The 14,130-nt window shown below is 37.4% G+C and overlaps 1 protein-coding gene across 1 annotated transcript in view; it reads left to right on the top strand.

The window, feature by feature from the left end:
• The window catches only part of OTOGL (otogelin like), a 97,647-nt gene that overhangs the window by 57,363 nt on the left and 26,154 nt on the right, over positions 1 to 14,130 (top strand). Inside the window, exons 29-38 of the mRNA XM_057429354.1 lie at positions 315 to 431; positions 3,015 to 3,171; positions 3,718 to 3,744; positions 6,818 to 6,985; positions 8,335 to 8,613; positions 8,920 to 9,037; positions 10,272 to 10,351; positions 11,242 to 11,523; positions 12,408 to 12,554; positions 13,213 to 14,117. Coding sequence (XP_057285337.1) covers positions 315 to 431; positions 3,015 to 3,171; positions 3,718 to 3,744; positions 6,818 to 6,985; positions 8,335 to 8,613; positions 8,920 to 9,037; positions 10,272 to 10,351; positions 11,242 to 11,523; positions 12,408 to 12,554; positions 13,213 to 14,117 — 2,280 coding nt within the window. The remainder of the gene's footprint in view (positions 1 to 314; positions 432 to 3,014; positions 3,172 to 3,717; positions 3,745 to 6,817; positions 6,986 to 8,334; positions 8,614 to 8,919; positions 9,038 to 10,271; positions 10,352 to 11,241; positions 11,524 to 12,407; positions 12,555 to 13,212; positions 14,118 to 14,130) is intronic.

Genomic DNA, 14,130 nt, shown 5'->3' with positions numbered 1-14,130 from the left:
GTTTGCAATGTTACAGTTGGTTGCTCTGGTAATGATTATAATGTGTCACAAAGAAAACATTTTGTCTTTATGTGCTGAGCAGACAACAGGAACATTTCAGTACTTCAGAACAAAACACAAAGATTCTTTTTTTGTGCAAATGTCTTCAGTTATAACAGCAAATTCGGAAAAAGGGGAGATGAAATAGATAGAATTTAAGCTTTATTTTGATTTTATGAGTATCCAGGTATTGAATTATGTGATTACAGCGTGCCTGAGTCCATGGTAAACACACCTCTGTATAAAATGCTTGTGGTGTTTTTGTTGTTTTTAAGTGCAAGAGCCCAAATGAAACATTAAGGCCATGTGAGGTACATCAGAGCAAGTTCCCTTATGCCAAAAAGGAATGCTCAATTTTATACAGCGATGTTTTTGCACCTTGTCGCAATGTGGTAAGTTTATTAAATATCCAAGATGTGCTTTCCTGTAGGAAAACATTAAAATTCCAGTAATTAATTTCTTCTTGCTATTCCTATTAGTCCACATGCCATGGAGGATACAGAGTAGAGCCCTGCAAGTATCTCTTTGTGGGTGGGCTATTTTTGTGCAGAGCTCCTTGCTCCTTTCAAGGCTGGAGCCTAAACATGCTAGTGATAACTGAGAGCCATGAGTTAGCAGACTGGATAATGAAGTTTCTGTTCTCTTTAGGTTTTATTTATATCTTTTATTTATAGAGGTAATTACATTTTTAATTTTTTTGTATATATTGCAGGATTCTAAAATAAACGTTTGTGTGATGTGCCTACAGCTTATCTCAAATGAGTTTATTTTGTTAACTGTCCTGCTCAATATGGAAACAAATATGAGCGACCAAGATTTCAGCTTCAGAGCTATCAGTATTTTTAATTGGCTGACAGCTTATCATCTGTTTTTTTATCAAAACTCTGAGGTTTGGTGTCCTTATTTTCCCAGTACCTGGCAGAGCTCGGGACTTCAGTTACAAGAATGTCCTTAATTTCAGTCTAGCAAATAGCTTGTGTAGGAATTTTTGATTCCATTTTAGTCCACCTTTTATCAGCACAATACCCTATGCATTTTTCCCAATATCTGATTTTAGCCTCTAGTTATCGAAGTTGCTTCTTCACACCTGTGCAAGCAAGAACCACTATGACATTTTGTATTGGTCTCTTATTTTGTTTATGACAATTAATACTAAATGAGATTATTAGATGTCCCAGCTGAACCTCCTGACTTTCAGGACTGAAGTTTGATATCAACATGGTTAGGAATTTGACGGAGGAGGAGGTTGCAGTAGCTTAAAACAAGAGATTTATTAATGTTGACTTTAGTTACTATGTAAAGAATTTTTTGAGCATGTGCCTGAGAACATGGTGATGAGGGTATTTTTGAAATGGAAAGTAATAAATAAAATGGAACTTTTGAGAGTTTTTAAGGAACTGCATTATTATAACCCATAAAGAAAGATGTTTTCTCTTGAACATTCATTTTCTATATCTTATCCATGTTGTGATTAAAATTTGTAAACATTATGACAAAAATTTAGCATAATTACATTAAAAAAGTAAAGGTAAAGTGACCCCTATTAAGGATGTCTGCAGCTGACTGGTGGCAGCATGGCTAGGGAACTGGCTGCCAAGAAAAAAGCCCAGTGACTGACACTGGGGGCATGGAAAGAAAAGAAAGTGTAGATGTGGGTTTCAGGATGTTCTTTGGAACAGCTCTCCTACACTCACTCCTGCTGTGTGAGTGGTGGAGGATCCTGCTGTCCGTGGAGCTCAGCGGAGGCTGGAACCTCCCATTTTCAGGGAAACAAAACATTGCATCTCTGGCTGGGAGTGACTGATGGGCTGCGATTGCCCAGCTGAGCACTGAACTCATCAGGGTTGAGGACCCTCAACACTTGCAGAAAAGAAAGTCTTCCTCATAACTCCTCAGCTCAGCAGGAGCTTTGACCCGAGGACCCCAGTTTGTCCCGGCTGCAGGATCTTGCCAACCCATGGGGAGATGCTGTCCTGCAGACATGAGACAGGTCTTTGGATCCAGTCTGCTGTTTGGTGGTTCCTGCAAAGCTATTAGAGCCATTTTCTATAGAGCCAACGCTCATGCCCCCACACGAGTGCTGTCCTTGTTTTCGAAATGAGGAAAAGAATGAAAGCAAAATGGCGTCTCTCTCCAGTGAAAGCAGAAAACCAGTTTTCATGTCCCTGACAGCTTCTAGCAACTGCCAGCTGACAAGCTGTCTCCGTGTTAGATAAGCGCTGCTTTGTTTCTGTGATGGTATTTCTGTAATCTGACGTGTACCATTTGAGGGCTCTACAACTGAGCTAGCCCAGAGTCTAAACTGAAGAAAAGCATTGCTTTAAACATTGCATGTGTTGAGTAGTAAGAACACTGTTTTGGAAACATTGCTTAACCTTACAAAAAAGAAATAGTGTACCATGTGAAAACACAAACTAATGTGATAGCATTTTAGAGTGAGATATGGGTTTTTGATCTAATGAAATTTGTGGACAAAGTATATTAAAACCTTTATAAGCGCAGGAAAATTTTTCTGCAAATGAACACTCGATCTTTCTTTCACTAATCAAAACTCCCTTTACAAATTATTACTTTAATTACTTTATAATCAGAGCTGCATCTCTCTGCAGACTGTTGTTTGTGCAAAACTGGCAGGGTAACTGTAGATGGCAGTATTTGCCTTATAAAAACAGAACTGCCAGCTTCGATATACACTCCAAACCTGGTGAACAGCAATTGTGTGGACAGACGTGTTAAGTCACTGACTGAAATTTTCTCTTGGCCTGTAACATACGTACAAACTGATCATTCAAAGTGTACTTTTTGTTTAGGAATGTACCCAAACCTTAGAAAATACCATATTTTTGTGTTAAATCCTTTCACTTCATCCAGAGGTAGCACTTCTGCTGTAAATGGTGCAACAGGAATTTGTACATACAGCTCATGCAATTCAGTCTCCAACCCTCTTTTTCTTCTATTTATTTATTTTTCCCCAGATTGATGTGACTTCTTTTGTCAAAAATTGTCACACAGATACGTGCAACTGCAATCTTGGTGGGGACTGCGAGTGCTTGTGTACCAGTATTGCAGCTTATGCTCACAAGTGCTGCCAGCAAGGAGCACCGATTCACTGGCGATCTCCTTCCCTCTGTGGTATGTACCTGGGCTGGCCTCACACTGGAGCTCATCTTTGAGGCTTCTTTGGCCTTTTTCTGCCCAATAATACAAATATGACAGAATCAGGTGCATAATAAGTGCCCTTCTTCACCATTTTCAAGCTGTCTCTGTGTTAGCTCTTAGTGTTATACACTCAAATTTGCTGTATCACTGAAGAGGACTGTCTGGGCTCAGGGTGTGCCAGTGCAGAGAGTGTTGGAAAGGCAGTGGTATACCAGATCCGGGGTGCGTCCAGTGTTCTGTGTAGGGCTGCAAAGAGCTTCACTCCATTCTCCTTTTCACAGATGGTGAAAAGCAGAATAATTCATGCTGTCAGCTGTATATTAATTCATGCTTAAGGTCTGCTGTCCTGGCACATCTATTTTAATACAGCTGTGTGTCTCTAAATAAATGCCTAAGGAAATAAAGTCACTCACTGAAACTCCCTCTGATGAAAGTGAACTTTACATTTTTAGAATGCAGATATGCATAGATTCCGATGTTACTTTGTAATAGTAATGTGCTTGTTTTCATTTCTTTTAGCTTATGACTGTGATTATTACAATCAAGGTATGTAGCATTTGATATTACTATCTTTGATTCATCCTCATATTTATATATGTTGCTGAATCTACTTTTCAGGTTTTCTATTCTAACATCTTTCTTTCTGTATGATGCTATTTTGAGATGTTAATCTCTCCCCTCCTCACTTATTTTCTCTTTCAAAACCAAATACCCAGGACACACTTTTCTTACATTGGTTCACTCAGACTAACTGTGGACGAAAATATAGTTTGATAATTTCTCTCTTTCCCAGGTTAGACTGTGAGTTTTTGCACTCCTAATTTGGCTATGTGTGGGTATTAGCGAGCTCAGCAAGTTAGCAAAACAAGTCCCCATGGGCCTTTTTGCTCTGTGTGCAGGGATGGTGGTGGCATGGAAACAAACATAGTTGTAAGCAAAGCAGCACATCTGGCATCTCAGATGAAATATGGTACAATGAACCATGCATATAAAACTCTTAGCAGCTTGTGCTGAGAATCGCTGTCAGTTGCAGCAGTGCTGGAGGTTCTCTTTTTTACCGTTCTCCCCATTCCCTAGGGTAGGATTGCATAGTCACAATACCTTGAACTGACTGGACCTTCAAGTCCATTAAAAAGGAGAGGTGACTTGTATGAGCAGCCTGGAGTATTATATGTCATTTTGCAACATACGCCTTCTCTATTTAACCTCATTATATCATTATGTCACTTTTTCTTTCCTCCTGTTCTGCTATGGATATCTAAAAGACTGGGTTTTGTTCTGCGTGATATCTCATGTATTACTTGAGATTTGTCCTATATAAACATACACAGTCCTGCATTAGTAAGGAATTCAAATACTGATGCACTAGTGTGCATCTTAGAAGTTTACACATGGTTATTAACATTTGAATTTTCACCTCACTGAACTAACTGCCTTTGGCACAGGGAAACTCAAGTGCTTTTATCCAGAAATGAATGGTGTGGATATAATGCATCTCTGATGAAACAGAGTTAATCAGAGTTACATAAATAATAATGATAATTAATTTGGTATAATTTTAGGGGTAAAAATAAAAAACCCTCACAAATTTATGAATGTTTGTCACACTATGCAATTATTTTCTAGGTTTTCATTCTGATGTGGCTTGCTTTGTTTTAGTTTTTCTTCTTTGTTATTGTATAAAAGACGTTGCTCTGATTCAATTAAAACCTCAGTTGAATTAATTGATGGGCTTTTTCTTTGAGTTGGTGTATGTAGTTTTAAAATTGCTTCTATTTTTAATGAGTAAAGGTCAGTGGCCCTGCTGTGTTGAACAATCCTAGTAATCCCTAATGTCTCAATTAATAACCTCATCATATTCAATGTGGGGGTGCATAAATGCACCCTGCAGCACATCTTGGCAGCCAAGGAGAAGCAATAGAAGGATGTTACCTTGCATTTCTACTGTAAATTTAAAAACTGAGATCTATTCTATTTTAAAATTGAAAGGTTACAGGTTTTTATGCACAAGTCTCACAAGTATTGTACTATAGAGGACAGTTCTTTAGAATGAGGAATTCTTAATTCTTATAGCATCCCCACTTATATTAGGATAATATGCATGTGCTTTGTGTGGAGCAAGATATTGAAAAGCAAAGGAAACGACTAAATGCAATGAAATAAATACTTTTGATACCTTTTTTTTAGTGGCTTGCATCCTATAATGATCATCATACAAGGAGGATATTTTTCTCCTCCAAGGAGTCTGGCTCAGTACAGTAGCAGCATGTAGATGTCAGTGGGCAGCTGTGTGGTGCTTAATCGCCTACCACAGTTAAGGTCAAGGATGGTGTTATGCATGTTTCTACTACAAAGTGCCAGCAAAACACCTTTTGGGACTGGGATGGCTTCTGTGATTCTCTTTTGTTCTGCATGACTTCAGACTGTTAATCTTTAAGGAAACTCCTGCTTTTGTTCAAGTCCTAGGCAAAATGTCTGTTAATATGTAGGGATAAACATTCAATGACAGAATAAAGGGTCTTTTTGAGGTAAATTTTCTTGCCATTTCTTTATAAGTGGCAAGCTTGTGGGCTTTATGAGCTCCAACATAGCTTTCATATAAAAACAGTAGTTATTTTCAAGCAGCTTTGTTTAGAATTCAGTGTTTAGCTTCTAGCTGAGGCAAATCTCATTATTATGAGAATTCCTTCTCTCTTGGAAGATTCATGCTTGAAAGGAGCTGTCTTAGGCTGGGAAAGGGTTCAGTCTTTTCACTGTAATGATTAAAAGCTTTTACAAAATCTACACATTTTGTTTATAACTCACAAAGTAAGATTTTAGAAGTATGCTGCTCTTGGTTCTTTCAGTGGGATATAGTGACAAAGATGGATGCTGTTATATCTGGGCGTATCCCTTCCAGCCTAGCAGAAATAGCTCCAGAGGTTTGCTGCAGGGCATGGTTAGGCCAGCACTGTTTCGGCAGCAGTACCAGCTGAGGCTGTTGTCACTTTTCTATTGGCATGAGCTTTTGAATAACGGTGTGGTGAACCAGACTGGAAAAATTAGCTGGTTGCTTTTCAGCTGGATCACTTCACTGCTGAAGCACTTAGGAGGGCATAATAAATGGGGCAGTAGGGGGGCAGAAGCAAGTGGTTTGTGGGAGAGGATGAACTAGGCAACTGCTTAAGCAATATTGTGCCAGAAGTTGAATATAATTTGAAATCTGTTTTTTGCAGGGAGAAATTGGCTTGTAGATCTTAGAGCAGCTTCAGTGTCTATGTGGGAAATAATATTAAAGTTGCTCTGTTGAATTCAGATTCTTTCAAATTATAGAAATAAGGACATGTAAAAGACTAAACACCATAAAAAAGCAGCCCAGGTTGCTTTCTTGTACAGGTCATTTTGTGAGCACAGCTGCCCACAGTTCTTTGTGCTCATTTTGTATCTGCTGTATTCTGGGCAGTGAGCAAAGAATAAGGGGGTATGTTGAACAGATAGATACAGACCTACACTAGTGTAATAACTTGAGGCATTGAGCTGTAATTCCAATGTATTTAAGACAACATATTATGTTAACTCAGATTTTGTATATTATGCAAGGAGGATTTTTCTTTTTCTATTTTGATTTTTCTCCCCTTAGGTCTTGGTGAAGGACCCTATATTTTGGCAAGTTACGGACAGAATGACACAATTATAGGAGCTAATATATCTAGTAGAAGGATATTTCCCCTGCCTAGAGCTGGAGCATATGGAAATGTATTTTTCAGCTTCATGATAACTCCAGGGCTTTTCAAAGATAAAGATTTATGTAAGTGTTCTCAACAATTTTGCTAATGGCAATGCATATTTTTCAAGCTATATGAACAATTTTGGATGATTTTTGTTGAATCTTCTAAAATAGTATAGATATTTTTAGTTATTGGAATAAGTGAGATTGAAGCAGCCAATTTCAAAACTGAGGAATACTGGGGTTCTTTAATTAAAAAATAAACTGGTAAACCTCACTGCCAGCTTTAAAGCTGACTTTTCAAGGTTTTTTTAAGAAATATTGCAAAATACAAGTAATTAGAATTCCTTCTTGGAAAAAAACAAACAAACAAACAAAAATTAGTTTGGATAACTGGAAAATGGAAAATTTTGCACATGTATCTCGCCAGTATCAAAACTGAAGATAAATGCAGGATATTTTCATCTCCAGTAATATTACTTCTACTTTATCTTTTCTTCTTTTTTGCAACTTTCAGTGGACTATAAAATATGCAACTTAGAACAACCAATTTGTTGAAAAAAAATCCTAAACCCTGAAAAATCAAGATAGAGAAGTCCTATCTTGGTAAAAATTGAAACTATATTTACAAACAGTTGAGAAATTAGGGTTTTATATATGATTTATGAATGAGAAAGTACATAAAACAGAAGAATTAATTGTCTTGTCAATTCCCCAACTGATGTAAAGTGGAAGTAAAACATTCATTATGTCTGTGCAGCACACAGGTAGCCTTTATATCTGTGAGGAGTTAGATAGTATCGATCTACATTAAAGACACTTCAAGATTTTATTCAAGTTGAAAACCAAATATGAAGTCAGTCTTCTAAGTTCTTATTTTCAGAGAATTTTCTTCACTTTTGATTTCCAGCATGCATAGAGCAAATAGAGGGTTGAGCCTTTTCTTGGGCCACAGGTTTTCTTACTGTATTGCTGGATATAACCATATGTAAAACAAGCTTGGCCTCAAGGTGAAGTCAAGCACCTTCTTACAAAATTTGCATGGTGTTACTTACTAATGAAAACTCGGTACAGCTGAACTGTTAAGTATTAGTCCTAATTCGAGAAAAGCCTCCCAATTTGAGCTAGTCCCAGTTTCAGACTGCTTATGAATAATTTCAAAGGCTGGTAGCAGTAGACAATATAGTTTTGATCTAACTGATTGGCTTTCTGCTGATTTCTGATTATGTGATCATTTGAAGTCTCCTTTAGACCCTGCATTTCTAAACTTGTTTTTTGTTTATTACATAAACCTGAAATATTTTCCTGTGAAAACCAGCTGTTTAAAAAGGAACCATTTAACAGACAATATATAGATTTTAATCTCACTTTCAAGTTTTTTTTCTGTGAAAATTTTACTATTCTTTTTATTTCCTTTTCTTTTGTGGAAGCTCTCTCTCTCGTTTCCCTTGAATCTGCTGAAAGACCAAACTACTTTCTGTATGTACATGACAATGAAACCGCTGGGTTGGAGCAGTGGCAGGCAAGTGACTCCTTTCAGAGACGAGCCACCTTCTTCCACCACCAGGGCCTCTGGAGTCCAGGGCTCAGCGCCTTTGAACTGCACAGTAAAAAAGGCTTTTTCATCATTCTCACCTCATCTGGTGTTAAAGTGGCAAAGTATGATGATTCAGAAGAATTCAAACGTTTGAGTAGCTTTAGTATTGAAGGTAAATTTTGCATTTTGCAGTACCTTCACTATGTTTAACTGATTTTGAAGGCTTTACACACAATATATTGTAAAAGTGAGTAGCTGTTTGTAACTTGAAACTTGATGTTTCAGTGTCTTTTAGCTTGACTGAATATAAAAGACGAAACTGATAATGACCAAAATCTCACATATTCATAAGTTCTCAAGAATTTCTCTAATTTTTTATTTTTTTCTGAAAACTCCATTGTACAGTATAAAAAAGACTATAAATTTACTGTTTATTGACTACATAATAAAAAAATAATACCTTTTTCTTCTTCCTCAGAACTCCGTGCCTCTGTGCCTTATAGAAGAATGTGTGAGTGGCGATATGAATCTTGTGCTAATCCTTGTGTTAAAACCTGTAGTGATCCTGAAGGAATAGCATGCAAATTCCTTCCTCCGTAAGTAAAATTAAGCTTGTATTGCTACCCTATTGATTTCTGTAACACGCGTACCATAGGCTTTCTAAGAATGACTGCAGCTGCAATATACATTTGTATTTACTCATCCAGATTTCAGTATCACTCTTGTGAGCAAGTCTCACAAGTCATATGAAAACAATTGTAAAAAACTTCTTGTTTCTCATGCTATACCTTCCTGTTTACATGTGACCTTTCAACACCAGAACAAGAAAGTCTATAATAGCCCAGGAGATTAGCTTCTGGTAGTGGCTGAGTGGAAATCTATTAAGTTAAATGAAGGCTATATCCTTCTATGGATTGATATTCACATCCTAACCCACGACGCTGTACATGACTACATCTTTCTGGTGTTCATGAGAGCAAAACCTGTAGAAATAGTAAGGGTAGACTACGCCCTCTTCTGTAAGAGAAGGGAACTTTATAATAATAGATACTGGCATGATGTGAGGGATTTCACACAGGTGATAACTTGTTATCGGTAATAAGATTTCCTGTCTCCACGGATCTCCCCTGGCACGTCTGGAACCACAACAAACTAAAAAGAAAAATGCCAAGTGCAAAATCTGGTGGAAAAGAAATGATATTTTGCATTTCAGCTGACCTCCCTAGGCATATGCAGTTTATGATTAGGAATATTACTAGTATAACTAACTTTCCCTGTTGGTATTCTTACCTTTTTCCATACGGGCAAACTGGTTGTTAACGTCATGACCTTCTCATTAAAAATTCTCCCCAAATGAAATAGGGACTATATGGACTTGCCTGCACTCTTCCATGCTGAAAATGCACAAGAATGAGACTTTTTATGGAGTCAGTCTAAATATTTTAATGTATCAAATGAACATACCTGGGTAAGACAGCAGTCTTGTCAAGAATTTCTGTGTCCATGGAAAAACCTTTGTGCGTAGGGATCTGAACTTCCTCCTGTTTGTGGAAGCAGAATGGTCCAAAACTATCATGCTTGTCAGTCTATGCAAATAATTGATTATTAACAATTTAGAAATAATTATTAACAATTTAGAAATAGAATTGTGCTCTTCAATGTCTTTTTGACATTACATGCCTCAAATGCTGTGTTCATCACTACAGTGGAACGTTCTCTAAACTCTGATGGAGAAGATATTCAAGTGTTTCATTTTGCCATAGTAAAATAAGTTAAAATTAATCTACCTTTCTCCTGTGGCTTTAGAATTAACCATACACTGTTTTAAAGGGTTGAAGGATGCTTGCCATACTGTCCCAAAAACATGATCCTTGATGAGGTCACACTTAAATGTGTTTATCCAGAAGACTGTAAGTATACTTTATTATATTGGTCTAATCTTATGAATTACTCTAAAGATCCATGGAAAAGTTTTAACCAAATATACATTCTACTTTTTGATAAATACTTTACTATTGAACTTACACTGCATTCTGAGTAGTCTAAAACAAATCTCCTACGTCCAAACAAGCCCTAGATAAAGTTAACTTCTTTAATTTCTCTAATACTGTGTTAAATTTAACCTTCTGTGATGGCGTTATACTAATTGCAACTATATTTGACTATGCACTGTGCTAGTATATCATGTGTGTATAAGACAAAGATCCCAAATGGAGGAAATGCTGTGGTGAAAAGTTCAGACTTTTCAGTTTATAAGCCACCAGTAACAAATTCAGTGCAACTATTTCATAACTTGAATGATAACTTGTGATGACACCACATTATTTGCTTATTCTGGGAAACAGTATTCTTTTAACATAACAATTACATTTAATACTGTCTCCTATTTTATTTTACAAGTTTCAAATTAAATACATTGGTTGATATTTGCTAGTGCAAAGTTACCTCATAGTATGCTATCTTCCAAAGATTTATTTGTTCAAAATGTTTTACTATCTTGCATATACTGAATTCTCAATAGAATTCCCTTGTTGCTTCTATAATTGCTTTGCAAAATCAAGATTGTCACTAATAATAAAAAATTACCTACTTCATTCGCAAACAAAATTAGAAAACCTGAATCAGCTGAGTTTCTCAAAGGCATTAGACAACCTAGAACCACTGGCAAGTTACCTTCTTAGCAAAATGGTGCTCTAATTTGTTAACGTTTAAATGGGACTTGAGTAGAGATAGATGTTGCTATTCTGCTTTACCAATAATCTATGAAAGACATTGGAACATGCTTTTTTTTTCCTTTTAGGCATACCTTTGGCACCTACAGAATCAGCAATTGGAACAAAACCTTCATTGCTAATCTCTCACACGGGTACTACCACAGAGTGTTCTCAGACACCTCCTTTATTTGTTACTTCAGGGACTAAGTCAACCCATGCTGATGTGACAGGCAAAATAACCATGAAAGCAAACACAGCTTTAAGGGGAATGAATACATCGGCACAGCCCGTCACAGACGCTTATTCATTGGAAGCATCTAATTCAGCCATCTATTCAATGTTTTCATTATCAAGTGGAGCCTTTCGATGTACTTCACAGCACAGCCAGCCCTACTGTCCTTTCCACACTCACCTCTCCAATAGATTTTCCAGCAACTCTTCAAGCCTCAGCAGTCACATCACGTAGTGTCATTTCTGCTGAATCTATAACTTTATCCATTACAATAGCAAGTCCAACAACCCCACTCAGTGCAAGTCCTTTTACAACACATTATGTGTTATTGACACCTACTCCCCTAGTTGTAGTTGCATTTCCACCTGAAACATCAACCACTCAGCTAGAAACTGTTCCCCCCTACCTCATTATTAACATCTTTAACCTCCAAGCCATCTTTTGTCACTTCTGAGCTACCTCCAGGGATTGGGAAGAGTAGGATTCCTTCAGTAAATCATTCTAAGGGAGCAGCAGTACCCTCTGAAGTGCCTTTTACTGTTTTGCTGGCTGACAGAGCAACTTTCACAAGACATGTATTTCTTCTAGGTTCACAGCTGCCACTAAGCACATCTACTATATCTCCTATATCTACTTTGTCTGTTAGAACTAGGTCTGGCACTGGTCAAACTGCAGTTCACCTAACACGCGTTTCTGTACTGAATTCAGCCTCTCCCCAGATTCTGACTACTAGATTTGCTAACTTTGAAACAGGTTTTTCTCAATTAGCTACTGTTTCATATTTTGAAATAGCAAAACCCTTGTCTAAAACTTCTCTGATATCATTAAATGCAAGTTCTTTAGCTAGTTTTTCTCCAAAGCCATTTTTATCTTTAGTGGAAATTTCAGTTCTCAAGCAGGTATCTCCTTTAATAAAAGGCAGCATTTCTTCTACTTTCCCCATAGTGGCTGTATCCTCACCTCAAGTTGCTTCTCAAATTCCTGTAAATACTTCTTTGGGTCCTTCTGTAACATGCACAGTATCTATAACAGTGTGTTCTCTGATTACCTCCTTGGAACCAAAAACTATGGTGAATGTCACCGTTGCCTCTGAAAGTCTTTACAAAGTACCTTCCTCAGTTTCCACTTTTCCCGTCAATCCGATAAACCCTGATATGTCTATAGCAAGTAAAGCCTCAGCAGAAGGAAAATACATAATGCACACTGATCCCTTTTCAGCATCATCCATTTCTAAAAAAGCTAATGAAATCGATTATGTCTACAGTCTTCCCTCTTAGGACACTGGTATTACCTCTAAATGCTACATTAATAACCGCTTCAGAAGTAACAGATTACCCAAACTGTTCACAGACAGACATGAAAACTGACGTTGTGGTACAAAGTTCAGGCGATTTCATTCCTAAAGATCCTTCTTTTACAAGGTCATCATCTTTATTTCTTGTCAACAAATCTTGTTGATATTTTGTTATCAACATCCATACAATTGTATGTGACATCTTCTTACTGCAAGCTCTTCATTGATCCCCACAGACAGTAGGACATCATCATTAACACAAAATATAACTGCTACCCAAATGTCAGTTTCATCTTTGATACACAAGGAACCTCAAAAAGCCCAATTATAGACTTTGTAACTTCTGTAGATTCTTCTGCATTCATTTCAAACATAAGGTTTTCAGCCTTTCAGTAGCACTAAAAACATCCATTGTAATGCCCCCTTTTCCAATGCCTACAACTCCTGAAGCCACTTTAGAAAGCCAGTCCAGTAGGGTCTCTGTGTCTTCACCTCCTCCTAAGAACACTTGTATCTCTACTGTTTCTCTAGGAAAACAGAGCTCTTCGGTAAGTTCTTCAGAAGATGGAACAATATCAGCCATATCTGCTGGAATCATCACTCAATCCACTACACCAACAATCAAGAACACAACAGTGAATGCTACATCCTTAAAAGTGCCTTATATTTTTGCAAAAATACCACCTAGCTCTTCAAGCAGTTTTGCTTCTGTCACTACTGTGGCCTCTAGCATTACTACAAAAACCACTGATTCTTTTGTTGCCGATTTGGAGTTTTATATGGCTTCAGCTTCAGTTCCTACCACCACAGAAACATCCATGCATGTGTCACACAGATCTTTATTTACACCTGCAGTGACTCAGGTTTCACAGAGCACTAAAGAGACTCCAAAAATTATGATTATGAAAACAACTGGTACTACAAGTCCATTATCACAGACAAAGAGTACCTCACTTGCAGCTTCAGAAGTTAAATATGCAACCTCATTTGAAAGAACTGGGGATGTTTTAGAAAGTGGTCAGATTTCACATGAGCAAAGAAATGTTACCAAGACAAAGTCAACCACAACTGAGAAATCTTCCCTGTCTTATTTGACAGTATCTCCAGTTCAGAGTTCACCTTTCCCAAGAAACATAACCACAGTAAAAAATCTCTCTGCTTCTGGAGTCCCAGATGTAATAATATCAGATTGGTCAAATATCCCAACACAGAAATCCATTAAACCTTATTTCAGTTTAACAGAGCCCACAGAGCTTCAGACCAGAACTGTAGTAGATTTATCTCATTCTAGTGGTGGAATGTCTCTGCCTTCCTCTCCAGAGCCTGTGGAAACACTAAGTTCTCTGGCAAGCACAGAAACAATGACAGCTGTAGCTGACAAGGCTTCCTTTGGTACAATGATGCATACACTGATGTCTACATCTTCTGAATGTGTGGTATGATCAGTTC

This window comes from Pezoporus wallicus, unplaced genomic scaffold, assembly GCF_028554395.1.
Source record: "Pezoporus wallicus isolate ANWC-B61680 ecotype Strahan unplaced genomic scaffold, APGP_CSIRO_Pwel_v1 contig_5069, whole genome shotgun sequence".
NCBI classification, from domain to species: Eukaryota; Metazoa; Chordata; class Aves; order Psittaciformes; family Psittacidae; genus Pezoporus; species Pezoporus wallicus.
Note: the sequence above shows the minus strand (reverse complement) of the source record. Positions and strands in the feature narration are given on the sequence as shown.